Source organism: Hirundo rustica, chromosome 4 (genome assembly GCF_015227805.2).
Source record: "Hirundo rustica isolate bHirRus1 chromosome 4, bHirRus1.pri.v3, whole genome shotgun sequence".
NCBI classification, from domain to species: Eukaryota; Metazoa; Chordata; class Aves; order Passeriformes; family Hirundinidae; genus Hirundo; species Hirundo rustica.
The window spans coordinates 12238976-12264720 of NC_053453.1; the positions used below are offsets into that span (position 1 = coordinate 12238976).

At 40.9% G+C, this 25745-nt stretch overlaps 1 protein-coding gene across 2 annotated transcripts in view; it reads right to left on the reverse strand.

The window, feature by feature from the left end:
* The window catches only part of RELN (reelin), a 279101-nt gene that overhangs the window by 53732 nt on the left and 199624 nt on the right, over nt 1-25745 (reverse strand). For both annotated transcript variants that reach the window (XM_040061406.1, XM_040061404.2), the window contains exons 23-32: nt 24334-24471; nt 23501-23687; nt 19429-19634; nt 16624-16795; nt 16048-16248; nt 13755-13990; nt 10946-11103; nt 9790-9997; nt 4350-4426; nt 31-189 (exon numbers count right to left, since the gene is read on the reverse strand). In XM_040061406.1, coding sequence (XP_039917340.1) covers nt 31-189; nt 4350-4426; nt 9790-9997; nt 10946-11103; nt 13755-13990; nt 16048-16248; nt 16624-16795; nt 19429-19634; nt 23501-23687; nt 24334-24471 — 1742 coding nt within the window. The remainder of the gene's footprint in view (nt 1-30; nt 190-4349; nt 4427-9789; nt 9998-10945; nt 11104-13754; nt 13991-16047; nt 16249-16623; nt 16796-19428; nt 19635-23500; nt 23688-24333; nt 24472-25745) is intronic.

The following is a 25745-nucleotide window of genomic DNA, read 5'->3' on the forward strand; positions in this document are numbered from 1 at the left end:
TGAATGACTTTTTGGGATTGTCTTGCTTACCATGTTGTGGCTGCCACCAGCGGAAGGCAGTGGCAGGGGTCTTGGCCTCCCGGGGTAAGTCTATGGAGACCACCTGGGGCTCCAGGTATGACATGAAGTCCAGCTCTCGCAGCAAACTCCAGGTGATCCCATTGTCATTTGTGTATTGAACAACAAGTCCTGTGTTTAAAAGGAGGAAAAGCTGTTAGTGTGGCTGTGCAGAGCAAAGAGGGGGCAGATCACCCTGTGCTCTGGACCTGCCTAATCCTATCCAGTGCACAGGCCTTCTGACGTGTGCCCCACCCTTCGGCAACCCTTGGTCCAGGAGCATTTTGTGGACAGAGTTCTGCTCAAAGATGATGTGAGTCACCAGCTGCCACATGCTATCTAGACTGTTTTCACCAAACTCAAGGGATCAAGTCTCTTACACCCTCAGGGGAACTAATGATCATGCCATGGAAATGATAGGAATTATGTGATTTTCTTTACACAGTATTTATTTCATGTTGGATATCCTTGCAGTTTGTGTGAAAGACTATGTTTTGTAGTTTCTGATAGCTGGGATTACAATCCTCCTGCTATGTATGCAAGCTCACAGCATCCTTGGAAATTAATTATCATAATATTTAGAAAATTTAAGATAGTATCATGCACACATCGTGGCAAATACTAGGACACAGCAGAAGCCTAGCAGAACTCATCAAAAGGGATAATACAAGAAAGAAGCACCTGTGTATATTTATTCTCTTAAAACTCTTTTATATTGGTGTATGTTCAAAGAGAACAGATTTTTTTGTGTGTGTGTCTTATAGTGGTGTAAATGAGTGGAGAATCAAATCCTTGGTGTAATCAGTGCTGCAAGATGACAGCTTTCCTCAGTGAGCGAGTCCATGTAAATGCCAAATATCAGGAAAAAAAAAATCCACTGATGTTAAATGCTTTATACTGAGAGGAAAATTATATTTTCTCATCTCTCATGTCAGTTGTCTGTCTTCATGCAACTAGACCACTTTACATGGGAATCTGCTCCCAGAATGCTGATCCTTCTCAAACACAAGTATCAGTCAGTCCTCCACTGTTACAGTGTGCTAATTTGGTTCATATTGTGTTTCATTTTTATACTGGGTTTGTAACGTTTTCCCCTGTTCCCCTTGTATTACGCGGTTCGCCTCTGCTCGGCAGTGCCCACCTTCCCATACTGGAATGTAACCCAACTCTGTTCCACGCCCACTTTATCCCTGATTGGGCAGTGGCTTGTCCCTGCCTCTGGGCCCTGCCCCCCGGGGAAAAGCCCTGGGAGAGGGCACGGCAGTCTCTTTCACCTGGGAATGGGGAAAAGGAAGGAGCTAGCTACTGGCTCTGGACTTGCCAAGGGGCTGGAACCCAAATAAAGCCTTGATTTTCCCCTGAAAAGAGCAGACTCTCTTTCTTTTTGCCATCAATGGTTGTCTCGGTCTCTGAAAAGAACCCCCTCAGCTGGCACCTAATGTGGGGCTCAAAGCCACAAGGGACTCCCAGAAAGCTGGAAGAACCATGCGTGGAGCACGTGGCCGAGGAATCTCACACAAGCACGTGAGTCATGAAACGTAGCCCACCCACACAGAGACACAGACCCGTCAGGCTTGGCATTTGCTGTGGAGTCTCTGAAACACAGGATTCCACAGGCTAGGGCTGTAATTTTTTCCTTTGCACTTAAAAACCCATCGGGGTGCTGCAAAGAAGCCCCTTGAACAGCAGGCTGCTCCCAGAGAAGGTGACCACATATTCGTGGAAAGCTGACCCTGGGAACCGAGACTGGAAGCTCTTTTTGCACCAAAAAGGTCAGTCTCAGGCAAAAGGAGTGATTGGGAAAGAAAGGAAAGACTTGTCTGAATGCTGGATGTTTGGTAAGTATTATCACTTTGGGATCTAAGGGAAGATCTTATTCAGAGGCATTGTTCCTCAGGGAAAAGGGTTTTTTCCTTTGGGGGAGGGTTTTTTGCTTTCACAGTAAACCTTCAGGATGCTTTAATAGCACATTCGGTTTCAGCTGTCTAGGGGGTGGAAAAGGTAACTGTTTCCCCTTCAGGCTTTTTTTTTTTTTTTTTTTTTTTTTTTTTTTTTTTTTTTTTTTTTTTTTTTTTTTTTTTTTTTTTTTTTCCCCAGGGTAAAATCAAGGCTTTATGTCTGTTCCAGCCCCTTGGCAAGTCCAGAGCCAGTAGCTAGCTCCTTCCTTGTCCCCGTTCCCAGGCAAAGGGAGTGTGCCCTGCCCTCTCGCAGGTCTTTTACCCAGGGAGGAAGGGCCCAGAGGCAGGGACAAGCCACTACCCAATCAGGGACAAAGTGGTAGTGGAACAGAGTTGGGTTACATTCCAGTGTGGGAGGATAGGCACAGCTGAGCAGGGACAGACCACATGATACCGTTTCCAAGGGGAACAGGGGAAACCTTACAAACCCAATACAAAAATGAAACACAATATAAACCCAATTAGCACACTGTAACATCTCCCTCTTTCTTATTAAATTGAGATGGAGGAAGGCTCAGTCCATGGGAGACGTTCAGAGTTCGGACCTTGAGTACCTTTAAAGTTGAAGAAGAAAAAAAATGACATCTAGTGCAGATAAACTGTTCAGAAAAATACTGTTAAGGGAAAATGATAATTAGAAGGAGAGGGTTTGGTGCTTTCTCCTTCTTCAGGCAGCACTGGCCACTTGTGGGGCCTCTGCAGGTGGCTTTGCAGTTTTAGGGATGAAAGGTTTCACCCACTTGGCTGGCACACACTTGGGACCTGAGGGAGTGGACACGCAGGTGTACCCACGGCCCCAAGTGATCAGATCATGAGGACCCTCTGTTCCCCTGCTTGCTGGATCCTTTACTGTTACTGGTGGCTTTGCTTTCAGCTGCACCTGGCAGTTCTTTCTGAAATTGGTGGGTTAAGATTTTCAAACGTGCAATTTAAAAAATTCAGAGTGAACAAGGCTTTGGACAACTGGACTTGGGGTGTTTCTAATTTTAGAGACTGATATTGTTGGCTGAGGACCCTTGTGAGATTTTGGTGGGTCCTTTCCATGATGGTCTGACCTGTCGGGGAGTAGGGGATGCCTGTTTTGTGCTCTACTCCCCATTGCTGCAGGAAGCTTCTGAACTCCTTGGATGTGTACGTGGGTCCATTATCAGTTTTTATTGATTTGGGGATGCCCAGGAAAGAGAAAGCCTGTATTAGGTGTTTCATGGCATCACTAGACTTCTCCCCTGTGTGGGCAGAGGCATAGACAGCTCCAGAAAAGGTGTCTACAGATACATGGACGTACCTTTGCCTACCAAAGGACATGATGTGTGTCACATCCGCCTGCCATACCTCACAGCTCTTCAATCCCCTGGGGTTTGCTCCTGCACTCAGGGCTGGGAGTGTGTGTTGTTGGCATGAGGGACACATTGACACAATTGCCCGAGCCTGTTCTTCCCGAGTTAGGTGGAACTGGCGGACTAGGCCTTGTGCATTCTGGTGAAAAAGCTGATGGCTGATTTTGGCTTGTCCGAAGATGTTTGGGAGTGGGGCCATCTCCACAGGTGTAGCAAGAGCATCAGCCCTTCTGTTGCCCTTGGCTGTGAATCCTGGTAAATCGGTGTGTGATCTGATATGCATCACATAAAATTGTTGCTCTCGGTGGGAGACCAGATTTACTAGTTTTGAGAGCAAGTTGAAAAGTGCAGCATTGGAGACCTCACTCAGTACAGCTTGTTCAGCTCTGCATACTACACTCCACCACAGTAACTTTAAGCGTATGAGTCAAATAAGAGAGGAGACAACTGGGAGAGATGAATTTATTCATACTAAATGAATTTTCAGCTGCAACTTTAGAATCTTGTGTTTTCGGCAAATCACACATAAGCTTGTTTTGGAGGGCAATTTTTTATTAGACCCACTGGTATAGTTGAGAAGATGAACAAGTTCTCAGGTACCCAATTCTTCAGTTCAGAAATGGAGTTTGCCCACTTTATCCTGAACTTGAATTTCATTCATTTTATCTCAGACATTATGTAAAGTCCTGTGGACTCATAAATGTACCTGTTTCCTAACACTATCAAATCGTTTAATACAAGCTATTACACCTTGCTTTGTAAGCACAGCTCCCACAGTTACTCCTACAGATGGATCACCATTAGGTTTGGTGTAACTAATTATAACTAGAAATATCCATTAAAAGTAAATAGCTTTCTCCAACATTTATGAAAACTAAGGAGGTAAGTGACTTTTGTTAAAAAAAAAAAATCTTGATTTTGTAAAGGCAGCAAAAGGCAAAAACACTGCAGAAGCTGCAAAATGAAAAAGGCTTATTATGAAGAAAAGGGGCTTTACCTTCATTCCTGGCTCTTGGTCTGTTGCAGGAGTTACCAACAGTCTTGCTTCCAAGTTGTACATAAAATTGAACTAGCCTTTTAAAGAACACAGGATAGAAAAGAAGTGTAATCATCTGATAGTACAAGATCAGTCAGGATAATTTGCAACTCTTAACTAATGGCATTTTCAGTTAGTTCATTATTCCAGGCTTATTGATTGGCCCTATTCTCAGAGATACCAAACATGAGCATGGTAAATAGTGAAGGACCCAAGACAGAAGAAAGTGATATGGTTTATTAATCTTGTGCCGAATAAATATGTTTTTGAGTGAGTATGAGAAGTTAGCAGTTCCTTCTTACAAAAAAGTTGCAACATCTCCAAAGCAGACAAAGCTGTTCCTTAAATCAGATCTTACCTTGGCCTATTGTAATTGGATACTGGGTGAATTGAGCTTTAAAATACAGCATTAGAGTTGCAATAAAATTATTATATGCTCCTAAACCACCAATCCATTTTATATCCTTAAATTCTTGATGTAAACAATTTTCAGTGCAGTGAGTTCACTGAATATTTTGTGAAACAAACCTTTTGATTTTGAACCTATACATTATGATTTCATTGAATATTCTCTTGTTCTCACATCAAGAAATGGTGAAGAAAAATGTTCCTGAGCTGCTTTTCTTGCAACCTGCCCTGCAGTCAGTATTTTTATCACTTCCCTACCTTCTCTTATTCCTTTCTACTGTAAACCACAGCAACCGCTGCATCTGAATCTTTGCATGAGCATATTTCCATGTCTTCAATTTTTCCCAAAACTACTTTCTGCAATACTCCTTGAGAGAAGATTGCTGGTTTTATTGACAGAACTCTGGGTTAGTCTGGAACATCCCTGCTTAGCGATATTTGAATTATTATTCTATCCTTGTGCTCCAAAATATTGTTAGGTTGGTTTTTTTTTCCCCCCAATCTGCAGCAATGACATAGTAACCCTGCTGAGCTTGTGTTTATTGTTGTGACTCTGTGGTTTTAGAGTATTTACATTTTCTCCTAGATACACACTACTGTGCTATATAACAAAAATTAATTTCAATTAATGCCCTGCTGCTTACTCCCCAAATTTCACTGCAGGTCTCAGGAATTCACCTGAGTCTTACTGGGTCATAACTAAGGTAAAGAGCATTGAGATGACTCAGAATGCCATCACCCCCTAACTGACACATTCTTCAGAGGTTGTCTCCATTGCAAAAACAGCTTCTGAGCAGAGCAGAGAAAGTGGACTTAACCCCATGATGAGATTTTGCATGTTACAAGTTGGCAATGCCATTTTCCTCCTTGCCTCCTGGCCAATTTTTAAATTAGGATGATAGAAAATCAGGCTTCATTAATTCTATTGCATGTAGATAACATCATTATTTAAAATATAAATTTTGACGTGTATTTTTGCCACTCAAATAATTCTCTACAAGGATAACTCTTTTTGCTTTAGAGGATTTGGTCCTAATTTGTAGTAAATTTGGTAAAATCACAGAGAAGCTACATGACTACAGTCAGAGCCAATATAATGCAGACAGGATTCCAATTTCCCTCACCAAATGTTATATACACAATATCATAATCCTCCTCTAAATCCAGGTTCTAAAGCCACATTCCAGTTCTGTTATTAAAATCTGTCCACTGTCTGAGATGTTTTGTATATCCATAGGATCTAGGACAAGCCAGAATGTCTTCATCAATCTCATTGCTGAGATAACCCCATAGACAGCTCTAGACAGTCAAGCTCACAGTACCACACCAGTTAGCCAGGTAGGTTCTATTTGTTTGCTGCAGCTCTGTCTTTGGAGGCAGTATTCAGGCAATAAAACTCTAGACAGAAGCATCAGAGGTGAATAGATTTACAGTCCTGTGATGGAATTCTTTTATTCTTGCCAAATGTGAAGATCCTTAAAAAGCAAAACCAAGGAGCAAAACCCCATTTCTGCAGAAGGGTGAATCAGCCCATCTGATCTCTAAGTGTCTGACCCAGAACAGCTCCCTGGGATGGCTGCATAATCATTAGCGATGGAGTCTGAAAGCAGATGGGAGCCAAGTCAGCTAACAAGCCAGATGTCACCACTTGGAAAAAATGTATGTATATTCCACGGATGCCAGCTAGGCACTGTGTGCAAATGCTCCCACTGAACAGGTAGTTAAGATTGTCATAAGGGTCAGGCCATCAAAATGGGAGGCAGCAGCTCATCAGCAACCAAAATGCATCCATGTTGCACATTGTCAGTCAGAAGGATGGAAATAGTGCTGGTGAAATTGTGCCTTTGGTGTGTTGGGCCGTGCAATAATGAAGGAATGGAGAGACTCCAGGGGGTTTCTGAAGTGTAAGGCAAAAAAAAAGTCTGGGTGAAATTAACTTTGACACACCTCTCTTAGTGCTATGTGACATTCTCCTAATATCTGGAAAAAAATGGTGTAGCCAATCATATAAGGGAATAAAAAGGCAATAGGACAAACGAAGCTAAGATTACAATACCACTTAATGTATATACTAAAATCTGAGTGGGTTTTTTTATGGTCATTGTCTCCCGGGCACAAGCTTCAGTTTGAAATGCTTTTGGTGTGACACCTGGGTGTGGCGGTGGCCTGCTGGGCTGCTCCCCTGCGCAGCACCACACACCCTAGGCTGGCAAACCTCAACCCCTTTAGAGCAGAGCAAACCAGGGACACCGAGCCCCCATGGACCAGGCTCTGCTGGGAAGAGAAGGGTGAAAGGGAAAATGGTCTTGGCACTTAGAGAAAACAAAAGTCTGTATATTCCCTACATGAAATTTGCACTTCACATTCAGAAAGCTGTAACTGATGGTAGGGAAGATACATAGGTAGATCTGCAGGAATTCAGAATGAAAATAAAAATGTAGTATCTTGAAATATTTTTCAATTTTTCTATCAGGCTCTTCCATGCATGATTTAACAAAACAAAATCTTAAAAGGTTTGGGAAAACACTATTAACCTGAAAAATAAGCAGCTTAAAAATCTATTGCAGGAGTTTCAGCCTTCCTATTCACAACCTTCAATCCACACATCTAACAGTATGCCTTTCAAGGCATATTTTCCTGCTGTTTACTCAGTCACCAAAACCCTTGCAAAAATAAAAGAAAACTGTGCAGGGGCTAAGATGACCCCTAATAAGATAACTGAATTCTATGCAAGGCATTACTGAATGCAAAAAGTAATACCAAAATGGGAAAAAGTACCTCCTTTTAATCTCCCCTTTCAAATGACATTAAATTTAACTCCAATAACGAAAAAAATTTCTAGGCTGAGGAATTATTTTCTTTTCAGTATATGGGCCTTTCAGTTAACCCTTCACACTCTCACAGATTTCATGTGCCTTTGCTTCTAGAAAAAAAGACAGAGTTTATGTTACAGATGGCCTCAAACATTTAAGTGGGATGCATCTGTTCAGAGCAAGGTGTCTGAAGCTGAATATTTAAGTTATACATGGCCAACTCAGGGTGCCTTGTCTGAAGCTGAATATTTAAGTTATACATGGCCAACTCAGGGTGCCTTACGGTTAATGAAAGAAAGAAATACGCATTTGCAGAAGACAAAGCACTGGCCTCTGCTAGCTGCTCTTTTAGGGTGAGTTGGGTTGCCCTTATGAAGCAGCTATTCTCTCTTCTGAACACAGAAGCAGTCTGGGGTAAGTGCTGTAGTATAAAAAGTCCATGTTCTGGTCAAGCAGCATCAGGTGGCTACTACCTTTGAGCACACACTGAAGAAAGAAAAAATCCATGTTAGTCCCATTTGCGTTTGAGATGACCACTTTGTTCTGTCTAGCAAACAGCCCAGCGATGTGGCTCTGAGCATGAGTTGTTCAAGGGAGTTAACCTTGAACACTGCAATGCTTACCAAAAAAAAAAAAAAAAAAGCTGATTTATTTTGACATAACAGTCAGTTCCAGCAGAAGAGCAGCTCACACTGTGAGTACACGGTCAGAAGAGAGATCACAGTTGCTTTTGCCAAGTGTCTCTCTGGCCATTTCTGTTTTTGAGGCAGTTTTAAGATACAAGATAACCACATTCTTGTTCAAAAAAGTAGTAGTATATTAAAAACATCAAGAAAGATCATTGCTCAGAATTTTAAAATGCCTTTTGGCTTTTAAAATTGTTCAAACTTTGCAAAAATGAAAAGCTATATATACAAATATCTCGCATTAAAAGTGGTTCCAAAGTAATATTAAAACTAAAGGCAATACTTTTCTTTTTATAAAAAGATTTCTCCATGAAAGAAGGAATAACTCAAAAATACTGTTTTGAACGCAGACCTCTTGAGGAAGTAGTCTAGACCATTTCTAACATAATGCTTCCCAGGATTAATAACACAGGATTTGAAGACAGGGTAATAGAAGTGCTCACATCTTCCCAGAGTTCCAGGGCCAACATGTACTTGTCCAAAGCATATTTGTCAAACAATTAACTAGTTTAATTAATAACTAATTTACATAATCATATAACTATGACACGTGTTTGTCAGACATGCAGGGAGAGAAGGTGGCTGGTGCAGTGCCAGGGAACAGCTGAGGATTCCCCCAAACCAGCAGCCCCCACCCTGTCCTACAGAGCCCTGCTTGCCTGAGCTGGAGAGTGATTACGGTAACCTCTGGCCAGTCTTTGCTGAGTGAGCCCAGAAATTCAATAATGGAGCAAATCATGGCACTACTTACTCTCAGAGCAGTATTTGTCAGGAGAAATGTCTTTTATTAAGCTAACTGCAAAAACTGTAGGATGCTCAAGGCTTCAGGTGCCTAATGTCTCGTGAGACTGGACAAGGCAGCAGCAAACTCCAAGCCAAGCAATGGTTAGAATTAACAGCCCCTTGTTCATCCTAATTACATTAATCAGCTAGGCAATTTGAGAGAAGAAGATAATTGCTACCAATGTAGCAGATTCAGTACCAGCAGGGAGAGAGGTGAAGGCTTGTTAGTCTCTTGGCTATGCAGAAACAATTCACATTCCATTCCTTTGCACTTCTGACAAGTGGAGTAATTCACAACATCTGGCAAGTAAACAACAGCTCCTTGCTATGCCATCCTCATGCCTGCGATTCAACACAGCCAGAGGAAAAGGAGCTTTTCTCCCCAGCTATGGGCAGAGGCTTAGGTTTTGTGTATTCTCAAGACCATGTCTTCTGCCTTTCTTCTCAGAAAGACAGAGAGCTAATATTTTATCTTAATTATTTTGTGCTATTCCACTCTTTCTAACCTAAGTATTCTCTTTCAAAAAAAGGAAATAGTATACCAGAATGAACAAAAAAGTATTTTTTCTATCTTTCAGAGTTCTTCTACAGGTTATGACTACCATAAAAAAAAACATTCCCCAGCTTCTCATGTCCACACTTGCAAGAGGAAAGAACAGAGAACATTGCCATGGTTTCAGGCAATTGTGAGAAGCAGCACTGAGCACTTACCTGATATTTGTGGTGTCCAGGGGAACAGTCCTTGCCTCCCTTTTGCCAGGTCCATTGAAGTACAGAGATTTTCCGTCACTGAGCACACCACAGCCTGTCCCAACCTGACCTCCTGTTATCTTGTACCAGAGAGGGCTTAACTTCCTCTCAAACCTGTCGAACATCTCACTGTGATTAGGCACATTAGATACACAGGTTCCATGCGATGCTTCAAGAAAAAAAACAGAGGGAGATGCTTTGGTGAAACTGTGTTGGACAGAGGAAGAGTCAGATACAGTACACTGGCACAGGGCTCTGTTGCATCTATATGTGACAAAGCACCTAGCTTTTCTAAGAAAATGTCCTGATGACTGGATTGTACCTTTTTAAACCCACTTGACTGGATTGCACCTTTTTAAACCCACTTTACAAATTTCTGTAGGAAGAATAAGCCCTCTTCCTCCAAACTCTAAGATGGCTTATTTCACTAAGTGAAAAACAGCCAAACTTTATGTTGATAAGGCATTTTTTGCAAACGAAAAAACATTATCCTTCTATTTAATTTTAAACAAATTGAACAAAAGATGTGAGCTTATGTCTTTGTTAGCTGAGGGTTGAAAAGATTGCAGTGTGCAACTAGTTGTGTCAATCATTTTTTTTTTTCCACAGGGTTTGCATTTTGTTGGTTTTGTTTTTTTTTTTTTTTTCCTATTTCAGCATAAAAGCCCCTGAAACCACAAGTGAGCAGAATTTTCCACAGAAGGGCTTGTCAGAACATATGTTCCCTCCTGGTCCCATGCCATCTGATGGCCAGGGGACTCAAAAATGGCAACAATTATTTTGAAGATGATCCAAAGGCTTTTAAGCAGACTTTTCAGTTTATAATATTTTATTTTGTTTTCTCTTTTATTACTAGTCCCTTCCCATTCATACAGATGGTGATGTTCAAAGATTGTGGTTGCCAGAAACATCCACGGTGTCTGCTGCCTTCAGCTGCTCTGCTTTGCCTGTGCCGAATTTAATTTAACAAAGCAAGAAAGATTCCTCTTGGCAGCCCATGCAATGTATGTCATCATATATTTTTCCGGAATATTGGAGAGGAAAAAACAAGAGGTCAGGTTTAGAGGTTTAACTCAGACAGTGTTTACTGTAGTCACACCTGAGGAGGCTGTCTTACCCGTGTAGCCCAGGTCACAGAAGCAGACCCCCGAGACACAGTCCCCGTGGCCACTGCAGTAGTTGGGGCAAGGTTCCGAGATGTAGACACCGTCCAAGCCGAAAGGAGGCACACTCTTGTGGGAGCTGCTCTCCTGGATCCAGCGGAATCGCGTCTTACTGCAGGGAAAAAACAACAGTATTGCTACTCCTGCCTTCAACAGCTAGTGCTCCTTGCTTAAGATTAACGGGGCCTTTTCCCAAATTAGCCATTTGCAAATAGGATGCCTGGATTTCTGTCGTGCTACATTTGTGCAACATTGCTCAAGGATATTTCTTCCAGACTTTTTGGCTGTGTTTTGACTTACTCTGTTTCTCTGGCCCGTATCCATCAGTGTGAGGCAAAGAACAAATACATGGTTTTAGCAACAACAGTGAATGATTAGATGTGACTTTGAAGATGCTTTTTACTACTCAGTTCAACCTGAACTGCTAATTACATATCAAAATCCCAGAACTTCATTTCTTATAGTATTTTTGAAAGGAACTCAGTAATGGCAGCAATGCAGAGTTTATTATGGCATTGTACACTTTTGAGTAAAATACCTTTAAGTTATTTGGATACAAGGAAAAAAAGCCACTTTCTGAATAGAATGGCAAATAACCATTCTGACTCTTCAATCCCAAAGTTAAACATCGAGATGGTGAGGTGGAGATATGGTAGACCTGGTAAAACATGGATGAAGGAAAAAACAAGTGATATCACTAATAACTTATTTAAGGCTGCTGAGCTGTCATAGCTGACCCAGAGACAGTCTGTCAGTTCATACTCTAGTCCCAAAAAGGGCAGGTTCTTCTGACATGCCCTTTCTTTGAGTGGCTGCAGATTCCTCCACTGGGTGAGGATGCCCCTAAAGATTAATCCTTGAGGCTGAGCAAGAAATTTGCCAATGGTCATTGTATGGGTGAGTAACATCAATCTCTTCTCAATAATTTATTTTGCTAGCTTTAATAGAATTGGTTTGATACAATTTCTTCAATGTTGCTTCATAGTGCACTATTATAATAGTTGTTATAGATCCAATACTGCATAGTAAATAATTCTGATTAAGATCTTCTTGTCTAATTGTTATCATAATAAATAATAAACATATTTATATAAATATATCTAGTTTACCATCCTTAATCCTGAAGAACAAAGTGTGTAAAGGTTCTGTTACACCTGTATAATCCTTTCTACATAAATCACTGACAAAGTCTACGGCTAAGATTGGATCCAGCTGCACCCAGGCTCCTCTCTGAGAAGGAGTTTAGAAAGCAGTGGGGTCCTTTCTTGACCTCATGACTCAGTGGGAGGACTTCTTTAAGAAACCTTGTCTGGAAGCTCCCACTCTGCCCACAGCTCTGACTCACTGCATAGGAAACTTGTTGAAGACAATATATTTTAATATATTAATTACTGGTTATAAATTGCTGTTCTTTAACTTTTAGCTGAATGATTTTACATAATCTCCAGAGAGATGAACAGATTTAAGATGTCATTGCCAATATAATGGATTGACTAATATCCTCCTTGCTACTCTGCCTAAAAAATAATAAACCAATTCCTTTTTCTTTTTTGCTGTGCACTGGGATTTGGTAGGTAGGTGATCATCATTCTCATACTTGGTACCAAATAATGAAATGGGATGCTTTCTGGTTAACCCACAAACCATGATTTCCTAAGTGGCTCTCAATAAACGAGTTCTCAACATGCTAAGGCACTCGTTGCAGTCACAATACTTACATTTTTAATGTATTAGCATGAGCTTCTAATTCCCGATCACATTACTGAACATAATGCCAAACAGATTGCTGCTATTGATTCTGCCCTGCTTGTTTTGGGTAAATCAAATCAGCTGGTGTCAGATCTGTGCAATTTGGCACCTGCTTTTCTTGGCTAATTACTGAAGAAAGGACAAACTTGTTATGGTACACACACTGCTATTTCAAATCTTTGCGGCAGAGGCACTGGCCCCCCTGCTACAAAATATGCCACACACTCAAATGGGATTGAGGATGGGTCAGAAACCCAGAAGCAGCACTAGAGAAGCTGCTGGGGGAGCAAGAGGCAGGAGGCAGGGGGACACGGCCAGGGGCCTGGTGGGGTGGTTGTGTAGCAGCGCTTGGTGCATCCAACAAATCAGATTGGGGTGTTTTACTGATAGAGTAAGATACAGAGTAAGAGGAGGGAGAAACTGCAGCCAAATCCAGATAAGATTGAGAAAAGCCTCCTGATTTCAAGGCTTATTTGTGTCTTCCACCATCTGATGTTTTCTCACTTGCATTAGTCTGGTGCTGAGGTTATGCTACAGACAGGAACAACTACCATTCTTCCCTCCTTTGCCTCTGGCTGTCCCGGCTGCCTTCAGTGGCATAGCACATTATGCATCAGCTCAAATACCCTGCTAAGGTTTCTTTTCCCAGTGGTAACTAAAATTAATCCTGTTCAAATGGGTTGCTTAATTCATGTGACTTATTACTCTCTTGCTGGTACCTCTGACCTAGATGACACGGATAAAGACAATAAAGGGATTGATGTCAAATTAAAAAGTGCTGGGTTCCTTGCTGCTTTGTAAATTAATTATTTATTATAGACCAATCTGACACCTTTAAAATGGAAGATTCTCACTTCTTTGGGCAGCACAGTATATTTCCCCCAGATCTGCCATATTTTAACACTGCTTTTATTCACAGCTTTGAAACTTTTTCCCTGATGTACCATTTTGGAAGCAGCTAAATCAGCTAGTCCACAGGTCCCACCAGCATGGCTGGTTTACAGTGCACTGTACCTGGCTGCGAGTGACCTGGGGATAACAATAGTAACTCTTGTCCAGTCCTCAAAGTCTCCCGTGTGGTACACGGAGGGCTCGCTGAGCTCCCGGGAGCTGCCCTCACAGCCCTTGGTGCCCGGGGACGCAGGGTAGCAGCCCTCCTTCACCAGCGACCAGAAGAGCCCAGCGTCGTGGGAGTACTGCAGCAGCACGGGGGCAGAGCTGCTGTACTGGTTGGTGCAACCGATGTTCAGCTGCAAAGGAGCAGAGAGTCAGAAATGATATGAAGAAACCTGTGCTGTTATTAGCATTTATTGGCTGCAAACCACCTTTGACTTTTTGCGCTGGGGGGCTTAATGCTCTGAGCTCTTGTCCTGATCCCTGCTGGTAGACAGTGACTGATGCTTGGCGTCTGTTTCCTACATGGAAATATGACATTTCTCAGTAAAAAACTCCCACTATTCCTTCATTATGGTAGCTGAGCTCAGCACACAAAAAGGTGCAAAGAACTTTCCAAGGGTCTCTGCACATAGCAAGTCCCAAACAGCAAACTCTGTGCAGGCACCGCATGCCCGGGAGTGGAAAGAGCTGTATCCTCTGGAATCCATTCCATCTGCAGACCAGTATGTCCCAGTGCACCCAGAGGATTAGTCCTAACCACAGCCTTGTCTCTGGCCTTGCAGGAATGATGTCTGGGAGTTGGCATTGCAGTTTGAGCCCCCAGAATATAAAGTAAAATTTGGATTAAGAAGAAAAATGCATATTAAAAGGTGAAATGAGAAAGAAACTGCTGATTTGAAGTTTCAGTTTCATTCTTTAAGCCATCAGAAAAATATTAGTTTTCATTATTTTATTGCCAAAATTCTACTTGAGCTGTAGAATGTAAAATGTAAAATAAAATAATTCATGTAAAATGAAATAATTCTAACAAATTACTGTCTCTGAGCTTATCAATGTAAAATTATTCCAGTCTGCTATTTAAAATGGAAATTTCGCACACGCACAAAAGCGCGCAAATAGGACTAACACATTTATGTGCAGGCTGAAAAGCTTTCCAAAAAAGTATAAATTCAGTCCTTAAATAATAAATTTTATAAAGAAGGACTCATTGTTCTGTGACACATTCTTATGTCTTGTATAGTTATGTTACACTGTCAAGTACTTTAGAGATGGAAGGTGCATGAAACATTTTTAAGTACTGATTTTTTTTTAACCTAGACAATTTTTAAATTGCTGTTGATCATCAAACCTAGGGAATGGAGACTTAGTTACTGAAGTACAGGAAGGCAGTGAAGAGGCAAATAGCACCTTTTTCAGGCTAAGTGGTACTTATATATTGAGGTATCCTTGGGTTTTAGACAGTTTAAACTTTAAACTACATGCAATACTCACAAGAAAATGGTACTGAAATCCTTCGGTTTGTATAGCATTTTATTAGCATATCTTTTAGTTGAAATTAAATTATTTTACAAATCCCAGTATTTCTAACGAACTTTCCTATTTATAGAACTGTGGGAATTATATTTGAAAAGCTGCCTGTAAACACCTGATCTTTTTAATAATTCCACTTGTAAATTATTCAGTGTCTGTATCCACCAATTATGTAAGGACCATGTATTTGTGGGGAGCTCATTAAAATTGCATTGCAACCAACTTCCAGAATTCACCAATGGGATTTCATTATAAACTCAATAAAATTTTGATTAGGGTTCAGAAACAAGAGCTTGTCAAAGCAAATACACTTTCTTTGGAGCCCATATTCTGATGTATTGTCAGACCACTGAAATTTTTGTAAGCTCTTTAAAGAAGAAAATGCTAATTGGAGCCTATATTCATTGACACAATAAAAGTAAATTATATGAAAAACCCACACTAGAGTACAGAGCAGCTTGTAAGTTCTTAAGTAGTTTAAAATACAAAAAAATGTACCCAAACCACATTGGAGCTTTTGTACTCACAGAGTCCCAGACAGGATAAATCCTTTTTTGCTTGACAGTGCAGTAGCATTTCCTAGTACTGACTTGAATGTAATGACAGTCACTTCAACCCACTTCTGAAAAGTGCTGAAGAACAGAAAGCTTTAAAACTTCTCCAGAGGGGTAAAAATGCTTTCCTGCACCAAGGTTTTGGCGATTCTTCTAGAAAGCAGGATGGCATTTTATTCTGTATGGGATCATACTTGTGCTCTTCACATATTTTTATGCAATTGTCTAATTTTTCACCTTGAACTGTGGCCCCAGTGGCATTTTGCAAGTATTGGCTAAGGGCAGTTTTACTGATATTCTTGCACAGATTTATGTTTAAGGAATACCTTGAACTGCAGGACGTATCCAGGCTTCAGAGTTAGATCTCGTGTCACTGCAAACCGGTCTCCATCTGATTTACCAAAGAGCATGGCAGAGGGGGTGGCAGAGCAGAAACTTTCATTTTTGGTCATCCCTTCGTTGGCCAGCATTAACCATACACTCATCTGGTTCATAGGGTAATCAAATGCTGGCTTTTCATAGAAGTTCTGTTAGAAATGAAATGGAAAGCCAGAGGTATTATCACCTTGCAGACTGACTTCAGAATAATTCCCAAAATCATGAACTTTCGAATTTTGCAAATTTTATTTTCTACAGTTTTTTAAAAAAATTAATTTCCAAAACTTCAGTCTTGACTTTTTGCAGAGCAGAGATACATCACTACATCCTCTGTCACAAAGCTTAGGAGCCTGAAAATTTTGTGAAAACACCCAGGTTATTCCCACAGAGAGACACAGCTGCAAGAACTACAGCTGTCTCTTTAAAGAGACACAGTATTTTCAAAGAAAACTGTATTCAAACAAGCCTTCTAACAGGATGGCTCCTGTTTTGTGGGGATGCCCACAGCAGCTCTTGCTTATTACCTGTGGTAAAGTGGGATTAACAACAGGAATTATGTGCTTCTGCTTCTCTGACAAAATGATGATGTCGTCGATGGCCCACTGATCATACCCTTCCCCAGAGAACACCGGCTGCCACCAGCGGAACCTGGTGCAAGGGGTCTTGGCTGCGGCTGGCAGCTCCAGATAGACAAACCTGAGGAAGAGAAATTGAGCAGAACCTCAGAGAACACAATTTGTAGAGAAATATATCACTCAACAGGGAAAAGAGGCAGGAAAGCCAGCATCTATCTTATGTGTACAAGACCTCGGTAATTTGCGTGTCCAGAGAAGGGCAATGGAACTGGGGAAGAGTGTAAGAGAGTAACTCATACAAGGTGCAGCTGAGGAAATTTGGATTTTTTAATCTGAAGAAAAGGAGGCTCAGAGACCTCATTGCTCTCTGCAACTACCTGAAAGGAGGTTGTAGTAAGATGGGAATTGGCCTCTTCTCCCAGGTGACCAGGGACATGAGTACATTGTCTCAAACTCTGCCAGGGGAGATTCAGGTTGGACAACAGGCAGAATTTCTCCACTGAAAAGGTGGTTGGGCATTGGGCCTCTCTGGGCTGCCCAGGGAGCTGGAGTAGTCACCATCCCTGGAACTGTTAAAAAAACCCCCTGGATATGGCACTTAGTGCTGTAATTTAGTTGGTACGGTGATGTTGGGTCAAAGGTTGGATTTCATGATCTTAGAGGTCTTTTCCAAGTTCTATGGTGCTATTATTGTATTTTTCCATATATCTAGATACCTATTTATACACTGCATATCAAGAACATATTCTTTGTTCTTGTCTGTGGAGAATGTAAACTCTTTAAGACAATATCTGGTTTTTATGCTCTATTACTATATTGCAAACACAATAAGGAACTGATTTGAGCTCTCTGGCTTTGAATTAAACTGTTCAGCTGATCCATGTTCAGCAAGTCTTATTTTTTTTCTGATGCGAGGAAGTGATAGTGACATATGCTAGCAAAATTAATTTCTTATTCTCTTCTGATGATTGGTCCTATTTGTACACAAAAGCATCCTTCTGTTACAATGCAATAGATTATGTAGCAGTTTTCTTTGAGTAAAAATATTTCAGGCCTCCTATACAGATCTTTGTAAATGAACTTCAGGTCTGCTAAGTTTGCTTTATGTTCAACTTAAAAATCACCTTACAAAAATGATGTTAAATAAAAGTTCAAGTTTCAAGCCTAATCATACTTATGTCTAAAATACAAGAATTAGTTACTTGCCCAGACCTATTTCAGGGCACTTATATATATACATTTATACATACAATCCTTTATACATGCAAACTCTTTATCTATATCACTTTTTTTGTACCATGCATTCCACTTCACTTGCCAGTTAGGCAGAGGGAGGAGAAGGAATTCTTTTTCAGTTCTTTTCCAGAGAATTCCTAGATTTACTGTTGGAGAATAGGAATTGGAAAATGTGATCTGGACCACATTTGAAATGAGAAAAATAAATCTGCATAGTAGATTTAGTTCAGTGAGGGCCATCATTCTTCATTGCTCAGAAGGAAAAATGTTTTGTCTAGAAATGTATTGGATAGTCCAGTATTGAAGCTTCCATTATTTAGCTTCTTTTTTGGGTGTGTCCTATAATTTTGACCAAGTAGAGACCAAAGCACTCACCTGGTAGATGAGGGGAAGGGGGTAGCCACAGTTTGGATTTTAGGAAGGCTTTTGATACTTTGCCTTGCAGCATCTTTATGGACAAGTTGTCCACCTGTGGATGGCTAGGTTCACAAAGTGCTGGGGAGTGCCTGGCTGAAGGGCAGAGTTCAAAGGGTTGTAGTGGATGGGGTCACATCTGCCTGGTGACTAGTTACCAGCAGTGTTCCTCAGGTTCAATCCTAGGCATTTATCAGTAATATGGATGCAGGAGTTAAATGCACTCCTTTGCTCATGATACAAACTGGGAGGTGCTATTGACTCTCTTGAGGGTCAAGAGGTCTTGCAGAGGAATCTTGACTGGAGCATTGGGCTTGATTCATGGGATAAAATTTAACAAGTGGATTCTGCACCTAGGATGGAGTAACCAAGTGCAGTTGTAGATCCCTTCTACCTGAAATAGTTCTATTCTATTCTATTCTACTCTATTCTATTCCAAATTCAAGATTTTTTTACTTCCAAGTGCCTGGATCACCTCTAGAAAAGAACAGTCAGCCAAGTTACAGATTTCCTTCCTAAAGCATTGCTCATTGCAACGCAAAATAACAAGATGAGAAGATAAAATTTTTTGTATGTTGAATGACATGGACTACAGATAATAGAAATCATGTTATCACCCATGCAGACAAATACAATCTAAATTTTCACTGACAGGGTATCTGACAACAAATTTGAAAGGCTGAACATGATTTCTTCTCCTCCTCCTTAAATATTTAAAGGAGCTTTTGCTTATTGAACATTAATACATGTTAGTTAGATCTGAAACCAGAGTTAGAGGAAATGGAGGATTTCTACACCTCTTTTGGGCAAGTTCTGTATTTGCTTGCTAATGTTTTGCAGATATTATCATTTTAGTCATGTTTCACATGGGAGGTAAGTGTTAGGAAATTTTATATTTTACTTCAGATTTTAAGGCCCACTTTCACTACATTTTTCATTCCTAGTGACAGGAGTTTACTGTGCCAGACAGAAAAAAGTTTCTATATAATGATGATTTCTCAGCATTTTAACTTTAAATTATTATTCATGTTTTCATAATCTGAGAAATATATATTTTTAAAAGCTGATGCCATATGGATTGGGTAATTTTGGTCAAAATTATACCTGGGTTTGCTGAAGTCAGAGAAATACATTTCTGCTAGTAGCTGCCAGTTGATCCCGCCGTTATTGCTGTACTGCAGCAGCACACCTTCTTCTCTGCTATCAGGTTTATTGCATGAAGAAGTCTCTCCTCCAATCTGGATGTAAAACTGTACAAAATCCACCCACGTTGTGTCCAAATCCCAGCTTACCAACTGTCTTTTTCCAGCCTACAATACAAAGAACAGAGGGACAATAACAATAATTTTAATTATGGCACCTTCACAATGAATAGGCATATTTAAAGTCCACCACAGATTAATGTTACACACAAAATTGTACAACATGGCGGACACTGACTTCTGTATCAACCTGGCTTTTTTTTTGTCATTCAATTGTTCTGCTTGGCCATCCTTTAAGTCACCCTGATTTGATCCCACAAGCGCTTTATTATTAGATTTCAACACACAATGCAACTTCACAACACAATTTCCACACAAGAATTTAATTTCATTCCCCCATGGTCCCAAGTGACTCCAGAGGACAAAGAGCAGGTGTTGGATATCCTGAATCAACCTGGGCTAAATTTTTAAGTATTCATCTTTCTATTGATAATGTATAGAGCAGTAAAAGGCCATTTCTCTAATCTTATTTCAATAAATCTTGCACTGTACAATGTTACCCAATCACCTGAAATCAGCTCCTGTAATACCTTGCTCAAAGTCCATCTCCTGCAGAAGAACCAGGGAGTGGCATTTTTCCTCATACCTCAGTTGAATAAGATTTGTTCCTACAAAAAACTGTATTATTTTACTACTAAGCATTGTAAATCAGGGGTGTCTCAACTAAAACCTGTTCATTTAGATTCAAGTTTACCTAAGCATAGCTGAGAGAAACAAATAGCATTGTAAAATTTAATGAACAGCTTTTCCAAGTATGATTTTGAATTTAGGAGATCAGTGTGGTCACTCTGTGCATATTCAGAACACAGAGCATATTCATCTGAAAAAAAATCTTTAAGCCTTTTTTTGTAACTGAAATTATCCCATACCCTTCTTCCTTTTGTGCCCTGGGACTTGAGGCTAAACTTGTGGACTTGCACATCAACCTGCAAGATGCTGATATGGAATATGAAGCTGCCTGTGACAAGGCAGAACACAGGATGAGAGCAGTGTCCCCAGAGAGGTGACCTGCATGCTCTGTATCTGGCACAGCCCTGCCCAGCACAGCATCATGCTGCCACAAGCTTTTATAAGTAAGGCAAAGCCATTTGTATACAGCTGGAGAGAGGATACAGGGATCATATTTTTGCATTTATTAAAGTAGCTGCAACCTGGCACCACCCCCCAAAATGGACCATGACTGCCATCATGCCTACTGTTTCTAATTCCCTTAAAAAACACGTGTTTCTCTCCACCTCCAAGCATAAAAAGTTTTAAAAAAGGAAAAACCAAGGCTAAGTTATGACACCTATGTTTTAAGTAATGTTTGTGGGTTTTCTCTCTCACTTGTAAATTTAGGTTCCTTATGACAAATTTGCAAACAGACTTGAGATAAGCAAGTGATGTGATCTAGCCGGGCACAAGTAACAAGATTTAGGAGCTGAGATTTAAAATATCAGTTGTGTTTTTTAATAAAGTGACAGACAAATTTAAATCCTGTTCTGTTGTAATGCATTCATTTGGTTTCTATTTCATCAGATTTGTAATGTTTTTTCTCTGTATCACGCGGTCCGTCCTTGCCCAGCAGTGCCCATCCCCCACACTGGAATGTAACCCAGCCCTGTTCCCCTCCCGCTTCTCCCTGACTGGGCGATGTCTTGTCGCTGCCTCTGGGCCCTGCTCCCTGGGGAAAAAGGCCCCGACAGGGGAGTGGCGAGGTCTCTCGGGCACCTGCGAGCCATCGGGATGGGCTCCAGCCAAGCAGGGCGGGACTCAAGACTAAAAGCTGTAATATCCCACCCGGTGAGAGAGAGCAGACTCTTTTACTTTTGCCATCGGCGGCCGTCTATTCTCGTGGGAAAATACAACACTGTTCCATTCATCACCTTTCTTTCTGCACAGCTGAGGGTAAACTCAGCAGAGATAAATGTCTACTGCTTTCTTTCTCAGAATATTTTGCTTTGCTTGTGTAACAGCCTGGGTGCTGAGCTCGTTTGTAGACCCTACCAAATACCTCACACTGTGAGGCTGTCTTCTGGAGGCTGAATACATGGGGGTCTGAAGTTTTGTTGGCTTGTACCACTGATGACAAGGCAGTAAAACCTGTGAAGAATCCTTTGACTCTCCAAAAGCTCATACAGGATACAACCGTGCTGATTTAGTCTGGAGCTTTCACAGCCTCATTGGAGACACTGGAATTTGAGACTGTCACTGTAAAATCAAGCCAGCAATGGGCAATAAGGATGCAAACGGCCTTCCTGTCCCTTGGGCTGGTGTGTCCTGGCTGGCTGGGGGCACCCAGCACACTGACCTGCAGTGGGCCAAGCTCTGGCTATGAAAATATTACTGGTGGGTTTTCCATATCTGCACCCCACAGCAGCTCTGCCTGCCAAAGGGGTAATCACAGAACCAGGTTAATTGAGAGAGGGCATGAGTGACATAAAGCCTCAGGGGAATTGCAGGGGCTAATTGAAAGAGCTTTTAATTGTGAACACACCTACAATTGATCAAAATGAGTTGTAAAACAAAATAGAGAGTTGTCAGAACAAAGCCAACATTAATTCTGGCAGCAAACATTAGACATTCAAGTAAAAATTGTCTGTTTGAGCAAATGAAATGTGAATATGAGCTCCTCAAAACAATACAGAACTGTTTGGCAACTATAAAAAATATTTTTTTATTATCTACCAGTATGGCCCCTAGACACCTTGAGAAAGATCTAAACAGAAATTAAATTAACCACCTTCTGTTGACGGCACACAGACTGCTACTACTCAAGAAATGAGTGATAACATAACCCTTAGAGATCAATAGAAAGAAGCCAAGAATGTCTAAATTAGTTTTTCACTCCTCCTTAGCAGGAATCAGAAGAAGGATCATAGCAGGTTAATTCTAATTTAGCAAACTACTTTTGAGAAACTTGGCATAAGGAACCAAGCCAGAAGGAAAAACATCTAACAGGGAAGACAATTATGTATAAAAATCCAATTATCACAATTAGCTAGTTATACTGATTGGTCTATTACAAAATTTTTAGTACAGAGCTCTATTTCCAGGGGAGCTGGATGTGAGACTATGTAGGAGTGCTGAAAATTATTTCATGGGTTAGATTTTTGTAATGAGGTAAACAACACACAATTACACAGCATTGCATGTTGGGTTATTCTTCTGGGACTAATCTGGCTCTCATGACAGCAGTGGCAGTTTGATCAAACCTTTAAAAGAGAAACACATAAATGCATTTATACTCTTCCTTTCAATTAAGAACAAAACAAACCTTAGTACTAGACCTGAGGAGTAAAATGCAAAAATAAATCTGCGATTACAACACATAACCTTATATCTGGTCGTAAAGAGCGGTTTTTATTTTAGCTATAATTGCTACTAATTAGCAGAATTCCCTATGTCTCTTTTCTGTTCTATTATTTTTTTTGACTGAAAAATATCCAAGTTACACAAAAGAACATTCTCCTTCAGGTTAACCATTTTCTAAAAGCCTGAAAAAATGTTTTTTTCAATAGTTTTGTTCCCGCAACCTAAAATTAAGCTGTTTGTCCCTGGAAAGCCAGCCTTTCCCCATCTCTTACCCAGGACAGTACAGAAGAAACAAATGGGAGCTGCTGGATGCTGCAAACTGAGTCTTAAAAAAGAAAATGTACAAGTAAGGCATTGTGAATATACACACTTCCAGCACACTGGCAAATTACCACCTTTCATTACAGCTGCTACTGCTTGAATACATAGTGCATGTGTCCTTCCCTGTCTCTTTTGATTGCTTTGTTCTTTACCTGCAGATCACAGCTGTGCTGTTTTACACACTTCTAATACTGTGTGCAGCTTTCTGCCACCTCCCTTTTCTTTGCCACGCAGGCACATTATGCTCCACAGAAACCTGCAGTATGTGCCTTTATCAGACTCCCAGCCCTCTGTAGTACCTTGTTGAAGTAGAGTGAGGAGCCAGATGAGATGACCCCACAGCCTTCCTCAGGCTTGACAATCTCTCCCCCAATAATTTCCTGCCACTCTGTCTTCAGGATATCTGGGTTCTCAAAATCAGACATGATGGTTGAAGAAAGGGGATTTTCAGGCTGACATTCAGTACCCTGAAACCCTGAATCACACCTGGAAGGAGGCATAAACATAACAAGTTTTAAGAACTTTATTTGACACTAACAATTAGTTAAGGTAGCACACAGACCTTATGAATTTTGTTGTGAAATAACAAATAATTTTGAGATTGCAGTTTTGTATGGTGGAAACAAACCAAAATAACTAGAAAATGGGAAAACCCTGTATCTTTTTTTTTTTTTTTTTAATTTATTTTATTTTTTTTTAAGAACCCCTGTGGTGTCCAGAAAGTTTGAAATAGGGAGTAGCAGTCTGTGTCCTTGGTTTAGCACCCATTCTGCCAAGCAGAGCTGAGCTGGTCCCCAGCATCCTTCTGACTTGGCAAAGCAGCTCTGGCCCTGAGCCAGGGTTCTTGTGCAAAGGGCTGGAGGGGCCACCAGGACACCTGCAGCAGGGCAGCCCTGTGCCACTGAAAGCTCTTCCAGTGCTTGGATCTGCCAAGGGCATAGCTTCTTGGACAGGCTGGTGTGGAGCAACTGCAGCTAATGCTGCTTGAATGGTCAACCCCTTGCGGTGCTTTTGTTTTTTTAATGTTTAATCCAAACATAAGAACGACAGCCAAGAAAAGGAAAGTATGGAAAACAGTAGGGTACCTGAAGTATCAGGAGAGCATTAAGAGGGACTGACAAATGCTTCCTACCTGCAAATACCATGGTCACACCAGCCATGCCCGCTGCACATGTTGGGACACTGCTGGCCGATGTAGATGTTGTCCAAGGCCCACTCATCCTGGGCTGTGTAGTAGCACTGACTCCAGCGGAAACGTGTGGCACTGGACCTTAAAATCAGTAACAATGCATTAATTTCTGATTCTTTACAGAATGGCAGGAAAAGAGGTAAAATGTAACCAAAGGAAAAAAATGAAGTTAGTATCCTAATCACAGCCTAGGCTGCAAAGGCTGGCAAAATCTAAGACAGATTATTGAAAATTCACTTTCCAGATGATGCCACTCACTGCACAGGGCGGTATAATGGACTTTCCAGTGTTTGATGACATTTCTGAGGAAGAGCACATTGCAGGGATTTTGAGCATGATTTTAAGGTAAGCCAAGCCATTAATATTACTGGGTTTTTTAAATTGTGTTATGATTGCAAAATTGGAAAGGTGAGTCTAGGGCATGACTTTCTTTTATGTTTTTCATCACAGTTAACAGGTTTCCCTAAAGATGTTTCCCCTGATATTTATTATTTAAAAAATTATTAAAGTTCTTGAGTGTAAGTGAGTAACAACTAATTCCATTCAACAATAGTTAACTTTTTTCCTTGGATATGTTTTTGGTTTTTTTGTCAGGCTGATTCTAAACTGATTGCTCACACATCATGGGTGACATAGAGAGCACAAAGTTTTGACAAATATCCTGTTTCATTGCACCTATTTTTTTCCAAACTGCAAATAGGTTCCTCTTGGCCAACAACCCAAAATCTGTAACACCTAAGGTTTGTAGTGGAGAATCATGAAATTAAATGTCTTGCCTAACTAAGCTGCTCTGGATATTTGTAATATTCTTCAAGCACAAAGCCTTGCTTTAGTCTACTTTCTAAATAGTTTTATTTTCAACGTCTTGTTTTTCTTTACAATAGTGAAGTCAGCTAATATTATCCATTAAAAAATGCTTACTGTTGGCCCTTTAGAAAATTGCCCAATGCAACATTGACATTTTTCGTGGGAGTGACTCCTGCTAGCTGAACCCCACCCACCACCCTCAAAAACTAAGGCTAGAGAAGAAAGAGAATCACGAGAAAAGCAATCTTTGTCATCATCAAGCCTTTTCAAGCTGCCCTGCCAAATTGTGCACTACCAGCAGGTTACAGACATTGGCTGGTGGCCTCTCCCAAAAGGGGGACACGGAGATTCTCCATGCTTGTCAGAAGTGAAACAAAGATGAGAAATTGTTCATCATGATTGAGCAAAAGGGGCTGTGCTGGCTGCACAACGGGTCTGGGTAAAAGGGGTGGTGGTGGCAATGTGGGCGCTGAGGCTGGATTGCATTGTCGTGGAGGGGTAGGACAGGGAAAGCAAAGCTGGCTGAAGAGAATTAAAAATCCAATTTT